A 24,225-nucleotide genomic window follows, 5' to 3' on the forward strand; every position below is an offset into this window, starting at 1 on the left:
ATATGTAATCTATTAACAGTTGATTTCTTACTGTTATGGTTTTTTTTGTAGTTCTGTATTATGTGTAACCTTACACTGCTTTGTTTTGTTTGTGTTTTTCTCTTTTTCCTCTTAAATAAAAAAAAAGAATCTTCAAAGATTCAAAGATTTAGAGACAGAGAACTAAAGGGTGGTTTAGTTAGAAGAGAGGCAGAAGGTGAAAAAAGAGAGAAATGTGAATCAGAGGACACAGAACAGCTGGTATACAAAATGCACAGCTCTAGAGATCTAATGTATGAACTGATGAAATTGTCATTTATACAAAATGAGATTTTTAACTGTTGTGAGCATGGAAAAAATTGTGTAGCTATGGCAAATGATGTACCATTTAATTTGCTTTGTTATAGTAACCATTTCCCTATCACCATTTATTTCACAGCCTCATACTATGGGCCTTAACTATACACAATAAATTTTATTTTTGAAAAATAAATTTCTCCTGTATCATACCCACCTATAATCATATAATTGTGAAGTATTTAACATGATTTCTTCTCATTTTTATTAGTGCATATTATTTTACATATATGATAGGTTTCCCTGCCATATTTTCATAGATTAACATGCTTATGAAGCCGGAATGCAAATCGAAGGGCTTCTAGTAGAATAATCACTTCGTGATACCTACCGAAGTGGCAGGACACTTGGCCCAGTGAATAAAGGGATCAGAGAAACACAAACTATATGCTACTCAAGGATGACAAGACACCACATCTTGGCAAACCATTACGCTTTTTCAACTGACAATAAGAGATATGAGACAGGAGTTCCTGGAAAAGAGTTACAGCAGCACCTAGGAGACTAATGGAGGCAATAGGATCCAGAAATACAGAACATGGGACACAGGCTTTGGCCACTTCAGAAAACTGTGGTGATTTCAGAAAGGTGCAGCCCGTGCCAGGAATGCTAGACCTGGAAAGTAATATGGCTGCAAGAACATGACATCCCACTGACCACTGGCAGTTTTTCATAGAGCTAAAACAATGCCCACCCTTCCCTTCTGCTTGTGACTTATTTGTTCTTTCTACTCCAGCCACATCACAGCCCCCCAAAACTGTCTGGTGTTTTGAGACAGCTTCACAGAGGCATGCAGTTCCACTGGTTCCAGTCACAGGGCATAGTGACATGACGCAGATTATCACTTATTTTCTGTACAGCTTTGTTGGCTTTGTCTACATGGCTATACATGGGGAATCCAAGTTTTTCGAGGCTCTTAGTCTCAATGTATGAGATATATGACATGAGACCCAAGCCCCGGTACTCAGGCACAGTGGCTCCCATTCGCAGCTCTCCAGTGTAGTCCATCATTGTCCAGGTCACAGGGGTCTTCTCAGGCCCCAGCAAACAGAAGCTGGGGAAGGTCTGGATACAGCGCTCGATGAATCTCTGGCTCCTCTCATTACCACCAAAGCTCCAGAATTTATTCACTAAGGCAGCGTGAGCTACATCCAGCGATGAGAGTTTAAACATCTCTTGATTACTGCAGAGAAAAAGGAAAAAGAACAGCACATAATATCAAATACATTGTTTCCTGAGGGAGACCCTAAAATGGAGGCTTTCTAGGGGATCAGGCGGAGAGTCTCCCTGGAGAAAACATATTAGATGCTAGAATATGACAACATGAAGAGGGCCAGACGAATGGATAAGGATTCTTATTAACCAAGACAACGTGGCTGGAGGATTTAAAGTCGTGCTGAAACTGAGAAGGCTGATAACGGGAGGCTGCAAATCCCATGCCTTTAATGCAGCAAACTGACCTGTGGACCCAACAGGAAAAGCTGTGTTGACTTTTGGTGACTGCAGGAAATTGAGACCTGGGACCCAGTGAAGCACACAGGACTGCCCTTCTACACCAGAGGAGATTGTGTAAGGCTCTGGAGCTCAGAAGGGGAACGCTGTGCAGTTTTCTAACCATTCCACACTGTGCCAGGAGCGCAGCGAGGGCAAGCAGCGTGGTGTGCAGTAGATTCAAGAGGAGGACCTGCACCGAGCCCTGGTGAGTACTGGGGACTGGGTCCCACAGCTACTGGGGTTGGCTAGAGAACATCTTGGAACTGGACAGAGCCCGCCACCATGGGGGCATAGATAACACAGAGAGTGTGGCGGAAGACATGTTAGAGTTGCGCAGAACCCACGGCACGGTGACATCACCGAGTCACCCCTATAGAGAGGTCTGGTCGAGGACTTCTTGAAATTGGGCAGAGCCTGTTGCTGTGTTGGCTTCAGCATCATACAGAGAACTAGTGGAAGACATCTTGGAATTGGGCAGACCCACTGACCTGGTGCTCCTGTCACAGAGAGGGCTGGAAGAGAACAGCTGGGATTTGGGCAGAACCCTGTGCCACGGTGACATTAGTCAGCTGCTTCTGGCAAAGAGAGACATGGCAGGATCTGCTGGGGCTCCAACAAGCCTCTACTTGGGGCCCAATAAGCAGATACAAAATAGGCAAAACTCAGTGACATCCAGAAAGTACAGCCTAATTTACCGATTGACTGGCACAGAGGGTGGAGGCTAGCCTGTACCACCCCTGCATTCCAGCCAGCCCCAGATAACAGCAAATTTGGGAGGACAGCAAAAACTCATGTCAGCATGCTTCTGAAAGACCCTAAACAATAAGGAGAGGGCCAGAGACGCCCAGGACACTCCAGTCTGAAGGAATCCCGAAACATGACAAGAGATAAAAAAATTTTTTTAAAAAAATCTCCAGCTGCCCAATGAGAAAATAAGCCCAGGAGAAGTAAACACTGAAGAGAACAAGCACAGTAACGATCCAATACTGGACACAGCATCTGCTGAAATTAAAAAATACCTCCATGACCTCATAGATGAATTTAAAGCTGTACTCCTGATCCAAGTAAGGCAAGATCTAAAGAGATTAGTTAAAGAAATGACAAGCCCCACTCAAGAGAATACAGATGGAAGAACTAAGGAAATCAGAAAAGAAAGAGAAACTTCTGAAGAAGAATTTAAACATAACTTAGTATACATGAAACTGATCCAAAGAGATTACCAGGAAATTAAAAACTGCATCGAACACTGGCAAAATATCCTGACAGAAACTAAAGACAGGCTTCTGAAACTTGAAGAAAGATTTATGGCATATAATCCTGAAAAAAAAGCCTCTTAAAAATAACAAGGAACCACAAAGAAACAATTCAAAGGCTAGAAGATGACAAAAAGATACATAAATTAAGAATAAAGAATGTGAGTGAGGAAGCAGGAGCAACCAAAAATGAAATACAAAGAATATTCACAGATATATTAAAGCAAAATTTCCCATGTATAGCAAAAAGAAATGATATCCAGATAAAAGAGGCATACAGAACACCAGATACCTAGAACAACCAAAACAGATCTATGCCTGGACATATAATAATCAAGATTCCAGAAATCCACCAAAAGAACAGAATATCTAAAGCAGCCAGAGAAAAGAAGAAGATTACTTACAATGGGAAAATTATCAAAATAACAACAGACTTATCAACACAAACTCTTAAGTCAAGAAGGGAATGGGGAGAAATATTCCAAGTCCTGAAGGAAAATAATATGCAATCAAAGCTCATATACCCGTCAAAACTCTCTCACAAAATTAATGGAGAAATAAGATGCTTCCAAGACAAGGAGGAACTGTGGGAGTTCGTGGCCACCAATCCAACCCTACAGAGAGTGCTGAAGGACATTCCAGAGAAAGAGAGGAAGGGATACCAGGATTCCAGCAACAGTGGCAGAGAGGCCTCAATGAATGGTGCAGACAGTGGAATGAGGGAATAAGGTGGATAAATTATAGCAGAAAAGTGGAGTAGCAGACATGAGGCAGAGACGGTAAGCTATAGTCGTTAGTATAGACAGCTCTGAAACACTATTTAAAAAGGCAGAGGTTATTGTTAATAGTGTATCAGGATGTAAAGACACAGTAGTCTTATAACCATATTTAGTTTGAATTTAATTGGTTCTGGTCTGTCCACTCATATCAGATTGAGGGCACAGACATCTGACCCAAAAATAGTAGGTTATATCATGGTAACTATCCTTACTTTCCTATTAACTTAAACCGAAATCCTGTATTACTTACATTGTCTTACTATGACTGATTTTAACTGAATCTGAATCATAGGACCATGGGTTGGCCTTGGCTGATTTTATTTTAATTTGGTATGCTTGTTAGTATCAACCATAAAAGTGGAGGCAACTACTCTGAAGATGACAAGATGTAAAGGATATCCACACTGGTATTAACTATAACAGCTCTCAAATCCTACAATGCTTTCAAGGTTGTGCTTTTATAAAAATAGGTAATACTATGTTTAACTATATTAAGCTGGTGTTGTGGACAAATCTATTGAAAATAATAAGAATAAACATAGTAACTATGGAAGATCACCTATATTGTGGTCTTATATGTCTTATCCATTGCATGTTTTTCTAGGAATTTGTTTTGCTGTCTTGTTATGACTTGGTTTTCCCTATAATACAGAGAGGATAGATATATATGTAGAAATTCACACATGAGTGAGTTTCAAAACATTTTTTTAAAAAAATTATTTACTGGGGCTGGGGGTTTAGCTCAGCGGCATAAGCGCCTGCCTTGAAAGCAGGGAGTCGTGAGTTCGATCCCCGGTACCGATAAAAAGGAAAAAGACAAAAAAAAAATTATTTACAGAAACAGATTATATAATGCAAGATGTAATGAACAGATACTCTGAAGATGAGATGCTAAGAAACCCAATGCTAATTTTGTAGCATCATGATATAAATTCTAGCAGTACTATTGTTCGCTGATTATCAATATAATCTTTATGTATATTTAAATCATAACAATAGATTTAATTTTATAAAAGTCTAAAAGCAATGTGTTTCATCAGAATGGCATGGCAAGATTTGTAAAACTTCAGTATTTTTTATACATTGACTGTGAAGCTGCACAGAAGCTAAGGCAGAGGACATCAGCCCCATTGTACAGATGAGAACAGTAGCTCAACAGAAAATGAGTCAGAACTGCAGAGCAAAGCCAGTGAGCAGCAAAGTCAGCATTTGGAATCATGAAGATTAGCATCGGCGGATCCTCAGCCATCGTGCTGCATACACTGAAAGCCTAAAGTCCAACGTCAATGCTGTGGAGTCCAGGCGCCTCCTGTAACAGAAAATGGAAGACTAAGGGCTCCGACCATGGGGTGATGGAGCTGCCAGAGACCCCTGGGGTGGGGGGGCCCGACTGGGTAGCATTAGACCCAAATTCAAATCCCAGTTAGGCCATTCAACAGCCATGGTGTGTGTGGGGGGCACCAGCCCCTTCATCTTCAGATCCTGACCTGGCAGGAGACAGAAAAATGTCTCATTCCTGGATGGTCCCCTGGACAGAACCAGGGGCACTAATCAGGCTCTAACTGACTCTGCATCTCCAAGATGTGCAGTGACACACTTCATTAAGAGACTGAAGGTCTTTCTGTCACACTGATACACAGGCATTAAGCATCTGCAGGGCAAATGCACATCGTTTTTCAGCCCTATTCCTACTTATGCCAGAAATACACAGAAGAGACATACCTTATTTTCTTTGTTGGAGAATTTTTTCACTATGTATATTTTTTAAGAATCTAAGAGATGCGAGGCAGTGCTTGTCTAATGCAGAGCAATCAGCAAGGCTTTCAGATCAGATGCCTCCACCTACAGAGACTTTAGGATACTCTGGAGGCTTCAAAGGACAAATTCATAGATTCGCAGAAAAACAGGATGCTTTCAGATGTGGAAAAGGACAATAACTAAAATCAAAATGTGAGTTTATGGTGAGGACTGATGAAAAGGAAAGTCATTATAGGTAAGGAACTCTAAAAGACATCTGGAAGCAAATCAGAAATTTGAAATTGAGAGCAGCGATCACAAAAAGGAAGAAATGCCTGAAGATAACAGGAAAGTGCTGTGTAGGCAGGCAAACAGCAAGTACATCTCCCACATCCCTGTGTGTGTGAGCACGTGGGACTGAGTGGCAGAGGAATGTCCAGAGCTGCTGCTGGGAAGCTGTGAGAGGGATGGGGATGGTGCAGGTGATGCTGCACCTGGAGAAGGAATTTTGTTTCATTCAAGGTGCTAGGAGAGGCCTTGATGGCTCCCAGGAGGTGAAGAACAGAATCCAAATGGTGCTTTGAAGGACCACCCTGGAAATCACTTGCAGGTTGGCAGGAATGGGTACGAGGAATGAGGTTAGGAAGCCACTTTGATGAAAGTTGTTAGTGTGGTGGGCAGAGCATCTATAGTCAAACTCACATGATACGGGGAATCTCTGATTTGGGATGTAAATGTTGTGTATCCAGCAAGGAGGGCACCAGTTTCTTTACTGTTGGTGGCATCATGTAGAGGATGCACTGTGTTTTCTTGACCTTGACCAATTTAGTTGCTGCAAGACTTTGTATCACCTCATCCAGGCTTGACTGTGCACCTAGAGGGGCAGAAGCAAGGACAACCTTTCCTCTCCCTGTAGAAGGTTATGGAGAGGTCCCACAGAATGAAGCAGGAGTTAGCACCAGACAATCTGGCTCCTTTCATTGCCACTTACCAAGAATGTGATCAGGTCACTCTCTTAGCATGCTTTCTCTTATGTAAAACAAACAATCCCAGAATTCCTATTAGCTACTGTGCAAAGGAGGAGTGATATGGAAATTATAACAGCCCATCTTGACTTTGTACATGATCTCTGCCAAGGCACTAGCTGAATGCTATTTCAATTTATCTTTGCACAGGCACTATTTTGTAAGGTTTTAGTTTTTATTATCCTGATTTTTGTAAATGAAGACACAGAGTAATAGTTAAGTCATTTGGTTACCAATGCTTAGAAAAAGGCTGAACCAGGAAGCCTCTAGGGAGTTACTAGGGAGAGCAGACTCACAGCCTCAGCAGCTGTACTTCATGGCCCTAAGGAGCCCTGTGGGACAATGAGCTGCTGTTACTACTGCAGGAATGGGAGGCCTGAGGGAAAGCTCTGTTCACACATCCTGCGACCCTGAGGGCCCATGTGTACACCATGAATCCTCAGCTAAGGAGAAAGTCCCTTATCCAAAGTTCCTGGCATCTGAACCCTACCTGCAGCATTTAAATCCCACACCGTGCAGTGTGGGTGGCCAAATAGAAGGACCAAGCACTAGAAGAAAGTGAAAGTTTGAGGGGAAGGTGCTCAGGATGGGAGGTGACTCTACCCTAGTAGCCAGGACACACCCCACTTTCCTTACTTTGGATTTGCAAATGTTGTTTCCAATTGATGACATCTGGTTTTTCAAGGAATTCGTGACAGTTCTTGGGGTCCTTAGAAAAGATTTGGTAGGTGTTGGTATAGTGATCAAGGTCATCGGTCATCTCCTGTATGGTTTGGCAACATGAAATAAGTCACATCAGCTCTACCAAGTCATTTCAGTATTTGTTACCCAGCTTTTGTCATACTGGTACTCTGCTAAGTGAAATATGATTGTTTTCACATTTTTACTATCTCTCAATCATTTACATAAAACTAGATCAAGGGCTCAATTTGATTTATGTTTTATAAAGTCTTGGTCAACCATTTATGGGTTGCATTGCAATTTAGTATCAACCAAAAGTGCACTACTTTACAAAGTCTTCCTCCATATTTTGTATTATTCAGGAGAAAGAATAAAAGCTATATTGTCCAAGGCAAGCTGTGGGTGCAAAACTAAAGACTATTCCTTTTCAAGTTGTACCAGAACCAATTATTTTCTGCATACAATGTGCATATTGATGCAGAAAACCTTATAGTGCTAGAACTTCTATGATGATGCACAATATCTTAAAAACTACAAACCAGCACTGGTTAAAAGACTAGTTTGGAATTCTACTAATTCAAAACACACAGTTTATTCAAGTAAACACTTGCAGACTTAAGAAATAGAGGCTGGGGTAATTTAAAGGAGGACCAGAGGACAAATATCCAGAAAGGGTAGAACAGCTGGAAAATTTTTCATAGAAATACTAATCTACAATACTACCATTGACAACCAAGATTTTAAACATAATATTTAAAAATATGATTTAATTTTTAGATTTTAAAAATGTATGTAAATTTCTCCGTATTGGTATTCTCTGTTTATGAATTTTAATTACTATATGTGTGTATATATATATGGTATATGACACGATGGTAGGAAGCACACACAGTTAATAAAACAGTTACTACTGCAAACCAATGACTGGTGCTCTGAAGAAAATTAGCAGGTCCATCACTTCACATTGACGACCAAACTTTTTTTGGGGTGAAAAACAGCTGGAACTCCAAATCTGTAGCAAATTCATGAAAATGTTACCATCCCTATTCTTCATGCTACACATTAGATATTTAGACTTCTTGCCTCTCTAGATGCTGCTTTGATTCCTTTCACCTGCATCTTCACACCCTCTGAACTAGCCACTGTTTGCCCTCTGCATCAACATATTTAAATTTTTACAAATTAACATTAGTGAGATGGTGCAAAATTGTTAACTTTTCATGATTCACTAATTTCTCTTGGCATATGTATATGCTTTTCAAACCTCTGGGGAAAAATTGGCCATGGTTCAATCATTTGGCTTTTCAATTAATGGACTTTTGAAATACTTCAAACATTTCAAATGTTGAGTTCTATGAGATCTTCATAGTTTGATTTTTTATTTTACATTAGTGAGTTTTTGAAAAATGTGATAATCACATTCTTTTTGTAGAGTTGGTGTGCATACAGACACATCTTAATGCTCTTTGGGCCTCTCTTTCCCCACTTCTATCCCCATACACCTCCCTCTATCACTTGGTCACTTTCTCTTTTGTAAAACATCAATTCCCTATTTACTATTATCTTTCACTTTATTCCTCATTTTTACTTTGAGCTACTCATATAACAAAAAGCATGTGACATTTAAGCTTGTGCGTCTGATTTATTTCAGTCAATATTATGTTTTCAACAAGCATCCATTTTGCCACACAATCCTCAGTTTTATAGTTTATGTTAGCACTCCACTGTGTATAAATACAATATTTTCTTCATGCATTTCTTGATGGACACAGGTTACTTCCAAGTTTCAGCTATACAAATTGCATTGTTGTAAACATAGCTATCAGGGTATCACTGAAATATCTTCGGATCCATGGGGAGGGTACTTAGCAGGAGAATAGTTGTGCTGAATGGAATATCTAATTTTAGTATTTTGAGCCATCTCCACACTGATTTCCATAGTGCTTGTACCAGTTTGCATTCCCATCAACAACAGAGAATTGTTTCTTTATCCCACAACTTCACCAACCTGTTATTGTTTCATTGGGAATGCCAGACATAGTTCCTAAAGTGGGATGAAATCTCAGTGTTGTTTTTAACTTGTATTTCTCTAGAGGCCAGAAGGTTGAACTTTTTCACATGTTCACTGACTATTTGTTCTTCTTCTTCTGAAAAGTGTTGATTCGTTGTTGTTAGCCATTTTTGATTGGGTCTTTTATGTTGAGACATAGGATTTTCTTGAACTCTTGATATTTTCTAGATATTACTCTGTCTAAGGAATAGCTTGCAAACTCTTTCCCCTGTTATGTAGGTTGTCTCTTCACTGTCCATTGTGTGCTTTACTGTGCAGAAGCTTTTTAATTTGATATGACCTTATTATGTGATACTCGGTATGATTATTTGTGACATTAACTTTCTGTCCAAAAAGTCTTTGTTATGCCTGTCTTGAGGAGCTCCAACTTTTTTATCTTCCAGCAAGTTGTTTCTATTTTAACATTCATAACTTTTATCTATTTGTGAATGGACTTCAGTACTGTTAATGACGCAAATGTAATGTTAGCATCAGTTTAAAGAAACCTATTCCATTCCAGGAGAACATGGCAGACAGATAGCAGCAGCTATGGAGGCTCTCTGAAAGACCCAGCTTAGAATTCAGGTATGGTGCTGAGTAAGGAATCATAAGCAAGAGGAGATATGCCCCGGTGACCCAAGAATGAACTGGGCTGAGAGAAACCAACTGGGAATGCAATCCTGGTGCTATAACAGAAACAGATAAAGCCTCAGCATGGAAGCTGGAGCCCACACCATTGGAAGCCACGATTTGGGTTTCCTGCCACTGTGGCTGCGTCTGCATCGGCTCGGCAGGGAGAGAGATGCGCGGAAGCTCTGAGAACAGGAATCGGTGAATGGAGTTGAGAGCGGGACAGGCGGGGAGCCATGCATCCACCTCTGGTGAGTGAGGGAAAACTGAGACTCTTCCACAGTCGAGGAGACTCCAACAGAGGACATTCTGGGACCAGGCAGACTTGTGGGAACAGAGCACTGCAGTGACTTCAATCAGCAATCCCCCTCTCAAGCGGGATTGGTGAGCAGTGCCTAGCCCATGTATGCTGCTGGCTGAGACCCAATAGGCTAGCACAACCCTGCTCCCAGCACCTGAAGGTGACCTGGAGGGGCGGGCCCTGCATAGGCTGCCAGGTCTGCAACTTCCTGGTGTGCTGCAGTTGGCAGGAACACCTAGCCTGTGCAATTCAATCGGACTGTGATTGACAGGGAAGGAAGCTGGGCCTCCTATATAAGCTTGCATGTATAAGGAACAAACAATATGGGAAGAGGCAGCAAAAGAAAGGGTCCTTGGCCCCCCACCCTGAAAAAGAGCAACATCAGACACAGCACCAATAGACATAAAGCACTATCTCGAGAGCCTCATAGACAAGTTCAGGAATGAAGTTATTAATGACCTGAAGGTAGACATAAGCAGAATAGTTAGAGAAATGCTAAGCACCACCCAAGAAAAAACAGATGGTGGAATGGAAGAACAGAAAAAGAGGGGAGAATTGTTTAATGGAGAAAATAGAGAAAGCATAGAATACGTTAAGCAGGCTCAAAGACAATACCAGGAAACTAAAAAGTCTATTTTGCTTAAATGGTTATGTTTTGATCTGCGCTGATTTGCTGTTATGCCCTCTTTTATCTCAATCTCCATTTTATTATTTACTTTTTTATCCTTTTAAGGGAAAAATAAATTAAAAATAGCAGGATATATTATAGTAACCCACTTTGACTTTCCATTATCTTGATTTAAAGCCCTGTATTGCTCTCACCATCTTGTATTGACTGATGTTCCTCTATTCTGTTTTGCTTGATAGTACCAAGTTCGAAAGTTTAGGCAACAGCTGTGAAGATAGGGGGATTCATTATGATGCCCATTCTGGTTGACTATTATCTACTTTTGAAGACCTATAATGTCTCCATTGTTTTGGTTTTGTTGGTTTTGTTCCTTACTGTTTTGTTCAATTTTATTATAAATAACGATATAGGCAATTCTGTTAGAGATAGCGGAAGGCATATAGTAACCATTGTTGATCACCTAGAGTTATGCTTTTACATTACCTATTAAGTCCACCCTTTTGATGTGACTGAGTGTTCTGTTGTGTCACATTTGGTTCTACTCTCTTCCAAAAACGTAATAAGAACTGTGGGAGCAACAAAACCCAAAATGTGTAATTGTCATTGTACAAAAGAGAGGAAAAGAAAGTGCTCTAAATGATATAACTGCATGTATATTTAAGTGTATAAGATAGATAATGATATTAATGACTTTGGTTGAATCATTGAACAGAACTGTTTGCAGTCTCACTGTTAGAATATCCACTTTATAAGCTTTAATTTTGTAACTTGAAAAATTTTTTCTAAGATGACAAAATGTAATCCAATAACTAGTGATTTCCTACTGTTTATTTTTTTCTGTAAATCTGTATAACTTGTACCCTTTCTCTGCTTTTTTTTCTTTTGCTCCTTAAGCAAAATTTAAAAAAAATAAAAAAGAAAAAAAGAAACCTATTCCACCCAGGCAATAACAAATATATCAACAAAATGAATATTGTTCAAAACAAAATCAATGCTGACATACTGTCAGGGCCAATAATGTATTGCTTAGAATGTTCTTAAAAACTCAATAATTATGTTATAAACACTAAGACAACACAAACAAGGACAGTACCACTATAGTCATACCACACTGAACATTCCTGAACTTTTTTGCTATTGGAAGCCAACTATGATTGGGCCTGGTTAATATTTCATACTTGGATTGGCTACATAGTCTAATCATCTACTAAAAGTGACATTTACACCCCCACTTACAATAGAAAATAATTCAATAGTAGTAATGTACAGCTAACTATCTAAATGTTAATAAAGTTTAATGGTTATACAACTAAGATACAAAGGAGTTGATTTGGAGATTGAAAAAGGTTACTTTTAAAAATTGAACAGTGGAAAATAAGGAGGAGAGAAAGGCGACATAAAAGATCCTACTAAGGATTAGAAGAAGAAAAATAGAATTGAATAATGGTATTGGAAAAGAACAAATAACAAAAATCAAGAAAATGAAAAAGAGTGAACAGTAGGAAATACAAGAGAGAAAAGTTTTTTAAAAAGAAGGGGAAAAGAAAAATTCATAGAACTCTTAAAAACAATAACAAAGAAAGAGAAGAAAGAAAAAAAAAGAGCTGAAAAACTAGAGGGAGGGGGAATGTATTTTTGAGTGAATGGTTTCACTTCGTGATCCACAATTTTAGAATCCAGCAAGTCACAGTTTTCTTCACCTACCTTTACGCTCTGTTGATTTTTAAGGTGCCCCATACTCCAGATGTTGTGTGTCAACAGTCCAAACCAAGGAATATACTTTCTATTCTTGGCAGATGGAGAGGAAATCAGACTTCTCATTTGTGCTGAATAGTTCCAGCAGGGAGAGGTTAAAGAAACCCACTAGAGGCAATACTAGTGCTCTCAGACCCAGCCATTTCTGAACATAACATGAGCTGACTTCTCGGCATGAACAGGAGGGCCCATGTCCGGTTCAGCCTGAGTTTAAATCTTTCAGGGGATTTGTGTAGCTCATTCTCTACCTTCAGCTATCTCTTGTGGCTGTTACACTCAGTCATTATGGAAGGGTTACACTGGGAAGCCTCAAGTGCAAGTGTTTTGTTGTTTTTCTGAATCTCACTCCTAATTTCTCAAACCCTCTCCAAGACAGGCTGTGATCAAACTCTTCTGGAAGACAAAGCTAATCAATCATCAACCTGCTCCATTTGTGTTTCCCTGTGACTTACCCACCTTCCACACTGGTGTTACAAAGTAAGCATAAACACCATCATATCCACACCATTGATGGCAACTTACCTGCTCCTGAGGACGGACAACTACTGTATTAAAATCAGGCCACTTGTCCACCAGAGCCTTTACCTTGAAGGGGTTCCCCTGGTTCATGTGAAAGACGGTCCCATAAACCTGTCCCATTTCAACACAATGGGAAGAGAAGCACAGGGCCCAAGGTCAATATTCCGTTTCTGTGACAAAGTGACTCACCCCTCTGAAAGTAGGGTATGTAGCGCTTACAGTGTTTAGTCCAATCCTTAGGTTACATTTTATTATCTCCCAAATAAGCAGAGTTTTGATGAAATCATAAGTGAAACAAATTATCAATCACTCATTCTTGCACCATTCATTCCTTTTCATTTTCTTTGATGTATTTACATTGTTACACAAAATTATCTCATATATTTAGTTTGACACCTATTTTTCCTTCTTATACTCTGCATGGGCATATTTCCATGTCATTAAATACTAATCTGTGTAATCTCACTTCATAATTATTTAAGATTAACTCTATGTTAAAATTTTTTACCTCTAATTGAAGGCCTTTTCTGTTTTATCTGACATTTTATTCTAATTCTTGAAAGGAAATTTTTGCTTGAGTCTTTGAAAATATTACCGTTAGTACAAATTTTAGAAGGAAAATTTCTAAATCAAACATGATATACTCAGAAGGATTTTTGTCTTCTAAGTATTTACACATTACTTTCTGGAAAGTTTACATGGCCTCTTTCCTACTTAGTAAGAAACAGATCATAGTGGTATAATCCTGGGCTCCAACAACCAAACTCCAAAGAACTTCACTCATTCAGAGTTGTTTCTTGGTGTTTAGGATCAGGTCTTCAAACACCAGAGACTTGAAGAACACTGAATAAGTTCAGGATGATTTGCCAAAGTTAGAAGTGCTCAAGCTTTTCTTCACAGTGTGCACAGCAGCACGGTCAAGTGGAAAACAGGATCTCCCAGCTGATGGAGCCACAGGATGCCACACAAGAAAGGGCGATGGAGCAAAAACCATTTCACTAAATAAGGTGCAGCCTGTCTGAAGGTCCCTGTCCCTCCTTTAAAATAGTTCTAAGTCAGACTAAGGAACAAGGGAAGCGAAATTTTCACTTAACCACATTTACATGGAGTTACTAAATACTCTGTTATTTGAGGAAGCTTGATGTGGCAACTAAATCCAGTTTTGGTGGAAATAACGATTATTTTTTTCTAAACATTGGAACTGAGAACTGGTGATTTTTAGATACACAATATAAAAATATAACTGCAGTCACTACTTCTTTTCTTTTTTTGCTACAACCTGACTGAATAAGATTTGGCATGTGTCACAAACCTACTCAGTATTTATTCCTTGGAGACACAATACCCATTACTTCAGGCCACAATACCCAAATCTTTCTCTAACCAGAGATTTAATAACTACTGAATGGGAATGTCTACTATGTTGACTTTCTGGTTTTACTAATTTCACATGAAAATGCTGAGACTGAGCTTAAACTTTTGCTATTTTGCTTAGAAAATAATTAGTTATGTCAAAGACATCTACCTCTGGACTCAGCCCACTCAACAGTTGCCCTGTGAGAGTCGCCTAAAGCTCGTGTGGCTTAATCTGTAACTGCCCTTTCTCCAAGGTACAAGGTCACAGGAAAGGTAACAAAAGATGTAATATTGTGTCTTTCCTACCACAGTTACCATTAACTGTGGAGTCAGAACCACAGTAAATACACCATCCTCCTGTTGCCCTGAATAGTCCCAATTCTTGAGTCAGTAGGAAAAAAAATGTAGAATAACAGTGTCTTACAATTAAAGATTTGTTTTTACTTTAGTTTTTGTTTTTCTTTAGATGTTATTGTAAATGGCACTGCTTTTTAAGTTTTATTTTCAATTTTGTATTGCTAGTGCTTATAAATGTAATTGATTTTTGTTGTTCCATATTTTCGCCTTGAATCTTATCACCTAGCTCAATTTATTAATACCTAAAGCTTGTTTTGTATATTTCATAAGATTTTCTACATTAGAAAATTATGACCTCTGTGAGGGAAAAAACTCTTTTATTGCATTTTTCCCAGTATGTATTCTTTTCTTCCCTTTTTCTGCCTTTTATTATATTGTTTAGAACATCCAATGTTACTTTCAATATGAGTATATAAGGTGAGTATTCTTGCCTTAATATTTATGGTAGAGAAATCATCATTCACTATTTAGTAAAATATTAGTTGAAACTTTTTATATTTTCTTTTTATCAGTTTAAAAGAAATTATTTTATTCTAGGCTGAAGAGGTTTTATGTTTATTGAAAATATTAAATTTGATTAAATAATTTTTCTCTGTCAGGAGAAAATCATCTGGTTTTCTTCTTTAGTTCATTGATAAGAAAACTTATGTCATGGTTTATGTTGGTTGTCCCCAAGCCTCATGCCTTTGCATTTTGCATTTGTGATTGGTTCATTGTCCAGTGCTTGGATAGATGGTTTCAGTGCTATACCCACTGACAACATCAATTCAAACCAGGGGTGGAACCAGGATGTGATGTAATGTCAGAAAAAATGCATGTCTCTCTCTCTTGCCAGTTTCTGCCTTGCTGTTTATGGTTGCCATGAACTGCAGCCTCACCATGCCACTCTGCTTTCGAGCCAACTGAGTTTATAGACTAAAATCTCCAAAAACTATGAAAAATAAACTTTCCTTTCCCAACTTTGGGCATCAGGTATTTTGTCTCAGTGATGAGTAAAAAATGACTAAGACAGCGTACATTGTTGACTTTTGAATTTTGAACCTTGAATTCTTAACATAAATTCCCATTACTTATGATTAGCTATTCTTTCTAAATGCGGTATTTACCTTCCTAGTATTTTGTTAGTATTTTTGCCTCTGTGTTGTTGATGGATATATCCTGTCTTTTTCTTATAATATATATTTCCAGTTTTGCCATCAGGGAAATTCTGGTCTCATAGAATGAGCTGGGTAATGTTCCCTTCTTTGTCCTCTTCTCAAAGAGTCTGCGTACATTGATTTTTTTTAATCACCCATGTGGTAGAAATTGGTAATGAAGTCACCTGGATAGCAGTTTTCTTCTAGGAGTGTTTTAAGTTACAGATACAGGACAACTTAGATTGTAAATTTTTCTTTAATGACTTTTCATCATATGTGTATTTCACAGAATAATTTTTGAAATTTGTAAGCATGGTGTTGTTAAGAACATCTTTATTAGGTTTATAATCTTTATTGAGCTAATGGTGATGTCTCCTCCTCTATTCTTAATATTACTCACATGTGACTTTTCTTTTTCCTGGTCACTTTGATCATAATGTTTTCAACATTACTGAGCTTTTCCAAGAATCAGATTTTGGATGAATACATGATGAATAGAATTTTGCTATTATTTTATTGTGTTCTCATTGACTACTTTCTCCTCCTCCTCCCCTTCCTCTTCTTCCTCCTCCTCCTGCTTCTCATTCTCCTGTTTCCTTCATTCCACTCACTAAGGGGTTAATTTGTACTCATTTTCTAGTTTCTAGGATGAAAACTTAAATCTTTTGAGATGAGATCATTCTTAAATTTTTGTACTAAGCAGTTAATGTATATTTTCTAGCTGTCGAGAATTTATCTGCCTTCACAAATTATCCTATGCTGCACCTTCATTTTCATTTATTTAAAATACTCAAATTTGCCTTGTAAACTTGTAGGATGGTTTGTTTAGAAGTGTGTTTATATCATTTGAAGAAATTTAGGAAGCTTCCTGATAACATTTAAATTTTAATTCCATTGTTATTAAGAACATGTTTAATGTGATTATAATCATTTTAAAATGCTCAAAATGTATGATTTATCCCTTAAGCATATGAACAGCACATGTATTCTGGTGTTATGAGGGAGATACTCAAATGTCAGTTTAAGGTGTCACCTTGCTTTGTTCAGGACTTTTAAATATGTATACATACACATTTCCTGTTGATTCTATAAATTACTGTAAGAAGAATTATACTGGTGAGTTTCTCCATTCTTTGTTTTTTCTTTCAGTTGTACTAGCTTTTGTTTTTTGAATTTTCTTTTTTTACGTTCTTTTTTTTTAATTTTATTTAAGGAGAAAGGAAAAAAAACAGTGAAAGGGTACAAGTTATACAGATTTACAGAAGAAAAAAATATGAGCAGTAGGAAATCACTAGTTAATGGATTACATATTGCCATCTTAGAAATAATTTTTCAAGTCACAAAATTAAAGCTTGTAGAGTGGACATTCCAACAATGATACTGCAAACAGTTCTGTTCAATGATCGTTTTTGAATTTTCAATCTTTGTGGCTAAGTAGAGAAGTGTGTCTGTGTACAAGATTATTGGTCTCACTCTAAAGCACATATTTTACTCATCCAGATCTACACCAATAATTTGCTATTTGACAAAACACAGACTGATTTCATCTTTCTATCCAGGAGGAACACATTAATGGCTATTTAGGAAAATGAATTAAACATGAATGTGTTAGTTTTAGTAAACTTTTCAACTCTGGAAATCTTCAAGATTTATATCACACATTCTTAGATAAGTAGAAGGGAATGTATTGAGTCACCACACACCAAAGCTCAGACAAGATTAGAGTCAGCACATTGCCTATGATCCTGATTATAGAACTGATAGGTATCATGCACATTTCTTGAATCAAGGCGATGTGAGTTAAATTAGATGCCACACAGAGAGCATCTACAGCACAGAACACATAGTTGCTGAATGCTTTCTTCCCCAACTTCTTTTATAGGCATATAGTGGTCCTTTTTTTCTCTTGTGTGTGTTCCACTCTTACCTTTATGGCTTCAGGCAGGTTCTTCACTAAAGATTTCTCTAGCATCTGTAGCATTTGTGGACTTTGCACATGGAACATCTTGATAGGTAACTTAACCTAAAGAGACAAGCAAAAAACATCGAAGAATGGGAATTGTGAGAAGTGGCGCAAATACAATAAACAGTTCTGGTTAACAGTCTGGGCAATGGTCCTGCTGTTTCGTGGATGGCCCACGCACTAAACTTCTTACCTTAAGAAAGAATCGGTTGAGGCAGAGGAGGGATTCTCTGTGAAATCAACACCAACATCTTTCTTAACTTTCAAAACTATTTCTGTAATTTTTCTTTTCACCTTTTATTTTAACACACAGAATTCAACAAGTAAAGTTACACCAGGATTAATGAATCTATTATCAAAGAATGCATGACCATTGTTTCAGTTTCCATCCATGTCCAGACAGCTCTGCCACTCTATGACCCCCAGCTTGCCACTCAACTCGCTGATGCCTTGGTTCCTCATCTAAAAATGGCAGTAAATGCTCACTTAGTTCGAAGAGTGAGTGAGACAAGGAAATAAGTCAGTGCATGTAAAGCTGAGCATCAGGATAGAGCGAGCCCTCATGGTTAGGAGGACTAGTGGTCTTCTTTCCATCACTAACTATTTTACTTGCAGATATCGATAGGGTATAGTGTGATAGCTCCGTCCACACATACAGTGCAGGAGAAGAAATCAATGGTTATAATTCCCATTTGTCTTCAGCACAAGCAAATGTCAGCCCTCACTCTCATCTAAAGGAGTGTACTTAATGGTTTTTTCTGATTAACCAACCACTGGTGAATTTCAGATCAACTGGAAAACATTAAAGACACATGACTAATGCAAATAGGCACATGGTGCTTCAGACAGCTAGGCTTAAGGCCACAGCAGTGTGCCTAGCTTGCACAATATTCAGTTTGTGCCAACCAGCTGACCTGTTACTGCTGTTAGTGTTGATATCAAAGACAAAAGAAGAAAGAAATTTCAATAACTTTTCCTCTGAGTCTTTACATAGAATGCATAATGATTCTGTGGTGTAATTCAAATTTGAAAAAAAAAAACACAATCAAAGAAAATATTTGATTATTAGTAAGGTATGCTTATATTTACACTTCCATTATATGTGTATGCATATATTATATTATTTTTCAAAGATGCCACTATTATTTTTATTTAGAAAGTCTTATGGATTTACCAGGCTTGGAAATCTGCAATTTAAACAGTTCTGTGTATTTCTGTTCTACTGTCACTATTCTTTGAGGCATAATTCATGCTCAGTAAAATTCAATTTAAGTGCATGGTTTCCATGAATATTGATAGCTGTACACACTGGCAATACTAGTATCCTAACATGGAGGCACCCCCTTTCCAACAAACTCCTAAAGACCTTTTCTGTCCTTTCATTATCGACTCCTTTTTCTTCCATTGATTCTGAGACCAAAGTAATCATTAACTTGCTGTTGACTCTACAATTTTCCTTTGACAAAATGTCAAAAATCTCTAATTGTTTATTATGTGGCCTTTTCAGACTAGCATCTTTTATTTACCAGATCTTACTCATTGAATTTTTCAATAGGGACATCTTTTTATTGCTGGGTAATATTCCATTATAGGCATTGTGTGAATTGATCAGCTTTTTTATCTATTAATGTGTTGAAGGACACTTGGTTGTCTGTAGGTTTGGCCAATTATCAATGTTATTATAAAGATTAACATACTAATATATGTATGCATTTATGAGTTTATTACCCTCTGAGAATATTTCCAGAGCGGTGTGGTAACTGAATGTGTAACGTGATTTAAAAAACTGCTTTGCTCTCCTCTAAAGTGAATGTGCTATTCCACATTCTCACTGTAATGCATGCAAGTCCCATGTGTTTCCCATGATCTCACACACTTCTGTAGACAAGTTTTTCTATGCAGCCACAGTCAGGTGTCATTGGTATACTGGATGAAATTCTCAACAATACACTTGAATAAGAATTTCAGAAGATTCACAGACCTTATTCTCAAAAGGTAAAGACCAATGTGGAACTCAGCAGATGCAGTTCTCTGAGGAACCCACAGCATTGAACTCTGCTCCATCTCTGTGAGTCAGCAAGGTAGGAATGATCGGGAAAGCCTTCCTGCCCCATCCTGTTCTGGAAACAGCTTACTGCAAGAATCCATCCTTCCCCACCCAAGACAGGACTCCCACATGTCCTTTTTGGTTACCCAGGACCTGGATAAATATGGACCCATAAACCATCATTGTTTGCTCCATAAATGATGAGCTAAACTGTTCATCCCCATTCATAATTATGGAAGTATTTGTTAAGAAGGTGCTTGTTAGATATGAGTGGTGACTAGGCACAAATTGAGGTTATGCAAAACCGTGTTAGGGCAAAGCCACCTTTCACCTAACTTTTTTACTCACTGCTACCTTCTATCTGCCTCTTAGTTATTGTTTTGTTATGATCCTGAGCCTGTTGCGGGGGAGCGAATTTGGCTTGTTGATATCAGGATACTAACTCCAGCTGGCTCCTTCTAGGGTCACTGGCCTTCCAAAGGCTCCTTTTGTATGTTCAAGACCTTTCCACTATTACATCATTAGTTTGACCTTTCTGGAACACTGGTTGTGCAATGATCTAACAGAATCTGAACTAGCCCTAATGTTGCTGGTAGTTCTTGATTTCTATTGCTTCTAAATTACCAACATTCATGCAACCTTTTGATCTTGTTGCTGCAAAATTCAAGGGAATGGCTGGACTGGGAAGCATGATTTTTCCCAGAACAATCTCTGTAATGGGATATCTACTTCAGCACCTTGGAGGTGTCTTTATTTATATCCTACCTTCAAGAAACTCACAAAGCCTAGTTTTTATTTGCCTTACAAAGCCTTCCACACACAGTGGATTTTCCTCAGTTTCCTCTCTCTGAGGTGTGAAACCCTAACAGAATCAAGCACTTTTTTTGCTCTGCTAGGATTATGTATATATATTTAACCACAAAACTGGAACAATGGATTATACTGGGTCTTCTAGTTTCTCAGTTCCTCAGGAGAAGCCCTCAAGTTGTATTCTTCTTTCTCAAAAATTATTGCAGTGTCTGATACACTTGAAAGACTCATGACATGTACATTTAATGATGTCCTGTTTGAAGAATGTGTATCAACATAGCTATTTATTTAGTCCTTTTGCTTGCTGAATGTAAAGATTCACCTATTCATTCAAGAAATAAGCCATTCTCTGAGTATCTGTGCCCTCTCTGAATTTGTATGTTGAAATCCAGACCCCCATGGTGATGCAGGCTTAGGGATTAGATCGTAAGGACACTGTGTCCACCAAATGAGAATTCAGAAGAAAGTATTACCATTAATCAGCAAACAGCCCTCTCCAGACACTGACACTGTAGGAATACATTTCTGCTGTTCACAAACCACGCCATTGAAGATACTAGATTCCAGCAGCCCAATAATCTGGATTAACTGTATACTGAAGGCCAACTATTGAAGTGTGGTTATTGTCAGATACTTCATTGAGATAAAGACCAGAGCAGAACAAAGTTTTAGAAAGTCTCCAGACAGAAGTGCAACATGTGTGAAGGCTAATTGGGTGTTTTTTCTAGAAGCATCTCAGAACATTACATGAAAATAAGAAACAAGGTGGAATTTGAAGAATCCATATGGAAGCAGTAATATCCAAATACTGCCAGGTATACAGGGGACTGCGGTCTGAGCACAGCTGCACAGGACCCCAGAGAACACAGCCCTGCTGCTCTGCTGCTACAGCTGCCTGGACAGAACAACCCTGGGGAGTTGGCCCATACTGGAGAGTTACCAGCATTCACCATGTACAAAGGCCAAGGCGGGGAACTTTGGAACTTCTGACTAAGCCATGCCAGTGCTCAGCCAAAAACAAAATTCCTATGAGGAAAATACTCCTGGGAAGAACTGTGCTGAGCGTAGCTACTTCATCATATTTGTGCACATTTTATATACCACATATAAGAAACTCAGAAGGAAGCATACTGTAAACCTCATGATAGATGACTTTTTAAATATTTAAATGATTCATCATGAAAGAGTTGCCGGCCCAGATGGAACACTGTAACCAGAAAAGGCTGCAGCTAAACTCCTCCCCCCCCCTGCCCCCTATGCACTTGATTGTAACCCTATATCCCCATCCTTAAGGACCTGTGCGCCAGTGAGATACCTGTGCATCTCTAATGGCATTAGGGTGCTGCCCTAAGCTTAGGCTATTTAGATTCCCCCATGCCACGTGTCCGAGGGAATTCACCAGAGGGAGTTCGCCAGAGAGAGAGAGACCCAGATTCCAGCAGCCAGCGCCGGCCAGCGCGCCAGGCTCCACTCCCCATGTTCCCGGAGAGACCACCCGCCCCGGGTGCAGAGATGCTGCGCCCGGGGCCGGCGGCGGGGGGCCCCCTCCCCGCAGTCCCGGAATAAAGTCACTGCTGACCACTACTTTCACGGCCGTCCACTCTGCTCCATACCTCCCACGGACTTCTCCTCTTCTCCTCCCCCTTCTCAGACCTAACACATCACCTTTGTATTTTAGCCTCTGTGCTAGAATTTGCTTAGTCTTTTCGTGGTCAAATAGGTTACATAATTTCCCTGGTCATCAGTTTTCCAAGCTGACTACTTTCAAATGTTTCCAGAGAATTATACAAGACAATATCTACATGCAGGACAAAATCTGCACAGTCTATGTAACTCTCTGTCAAATGTCACCTGAAGCAGAATGATTCTTGATAGGGGTTACTACATTTTCCATCACTCAACTCCAAGTGCACACACTCAAATCTCTTCATATTTATTTACTGATCCATAATAAAACTGAACTTTACTCAGCCAAGAATTTCTCTCAGATCTAACACTACCCCACATATGGTCATTATTTGATGTTTTTTATTTTGCTTTCATTTTTAAATTTTAAAGAAAAAAGATAAACATAACAATGAAACAGAGCTTCAAATAGGTTAGTAGGACAGTTGCAGTAATTAATACATTGCATATGGTTATCTTCGTACTAAGTATTCAGAGTAAAAAATACAGGCAAAATTTCCTGCCTCACCAAACAATATGAGCACAAGATTTTCTTTTCAATGAAATAAACGAGCTAGTTGTATAACTGTTTTATTTTGTATACACATATAGATTCTTTTCTTTTTCCTTTCTTCCTTTCCCTTTTCAGTTTGTATGGTCTGATCTAGATTTTCAAATCAAGAGAACTGCCTTTCCTCTGACATAATTCTCAACACAATGAAGCCCAGACACTCTTATCCACATTTCTCAGAAGTATTTTGACTTGTTCCACTTTGCTAGTGAGGCAACAAAAATGAGTGTCCCCAGGCTATCTATAGGTCTGTGTTCTCACCTGAAAACTGTCTTCTTCGTCTCTACAGATGTCTTTAGGTCGAGAGGGAGCAGGCTCTCCCAGATGATTAATAAAAAAGTTCTGAGAATACAAATTTTGAAAGATGTCCTTTGATTTCCTAGAAAGGTGTCCGTTGATTTCCCAGAAAGTGCTGAGCTGAAGTTCCTAGTGGAATACACCCACAGAGATGTGTCACATGGGTATAGACTCAAGCTCCTCCCTCAGAGTTCTACATGGAGGGATGTGGCTTTGCAACTGATGTCTCAACAAAAAGCATTCATTCTTTGGTCCTTTCACAGAGACTCTGGCCTTCTTCAGCAACTCTGAGCTAGTCTTAGGAGGTTACTGTGTAAATGAGTCCCTTCCTACCACTTGATACCTGCTGTGGAGCAAGAGCTGACTGCTATTCTTATTAGATGTTTAGAATCAAACTTTATTCTCAAATATTAGTAATATTTGTCTGAAGGGACTTAAGAATATAGATGCTACCTTTTGAAATGTGCTTAGGGAATCCATATAGAATGAGCATAAAGAAAACTATAGGAACACACTCCAATCATCACTCAGCAGACTTCCCACTATGGGTAGCTAGCATGGGCTGGGAAAAGCAGCAGCCAGCCCCACACCAGCCACTGGATACCCATAGCCAGTACTGGCCAGGAGAACCAAGCAGTCACACTTCAGAGAAACTGTAGCTAACTTCAGGGAAGTGTCCAGGGTCTCACCACCGACATGTCTTGAAGAATGCAATAAAATGTCAAGACGAAGAAGCAAAAAGCAATCTCTGGGCTACAACCCATGCAGAGCAGGTCCAGGAGATAGAAACATGGAAGAGTTGGGAGTCAGATACCTGAAATTTCTGAAGTGATAG

The 24,225-nt window shown here is 38.9% G+C and overlaps 1 protein-coding gene across 5 annotated transcripts; it reads right to left on the reverse strand.

The window, feature by feature from the left end:
- Window positions 1-517: 517 nt before the first annotated feature.
- LOC100725009 (glycine N-phenylacetyltransferase-like) lies at window positions 518-23,615 on the reverse strand. 5 transcript variants are annotated; one of them, XM_063228154.1, is made up of 6 exons: window positions 23,355-23,599; window positions 17,965-18,060; window positions 13,192-13,299; window positions 7,261-7,333; window positions 6,302-6,473; window positions 518-1,519 (listed from the first exon to the last, which is right to left on the reverse strand). In XM_063228154.1, exons 2-6 carry the CDS (start codon window positions 18,040-18,042, stop codon window positions 1,117-1,119), a joined length of 834 nt encoding a protein of 277 aa, XP_063084224.1. In that variant the 5' UTR covers window positions 18,043-18,060; window positions 23,355-23,599; the 3' UTR covers window positions 518-1,116. The 5 variants fall into 5 exon arrangements, with proteins under 5 accessions (XP_063084224.1, XP_063084222.1, XP_063084223.1 ...); XM_063228152.1 differs by having other exon boundaries at window positions 7,261-7,387; window positions 23,355-23,589; XM_063228153.1 differs by lacking the exon at window positions 23,355-23,599 and adding an exon at window positions 22,471-22,518 and having other exon boundaries at window positions 7,261-7,387.
- Between the last annotated feature and the right edge of the window lie 610 nt (window positions 23,616-24,225).

Source organism: Cavia porcellus, unplaced genomic scaffold (genome assembly GCF_034190915.1).
Source record: "Cavia porcellus strain 051 isolate PalLab524CR breed Dunkin Hartley unplaced genomic scaffold, mCavPor4.1 scaffold_17, whole genome shotgun sequence".
Classification (NCBI taxonomy): Eukaryota; Metazoa; Chordata; class Mammalia; order Rodentia; family Caviidae; genus Cavia; species Cavia porcellus.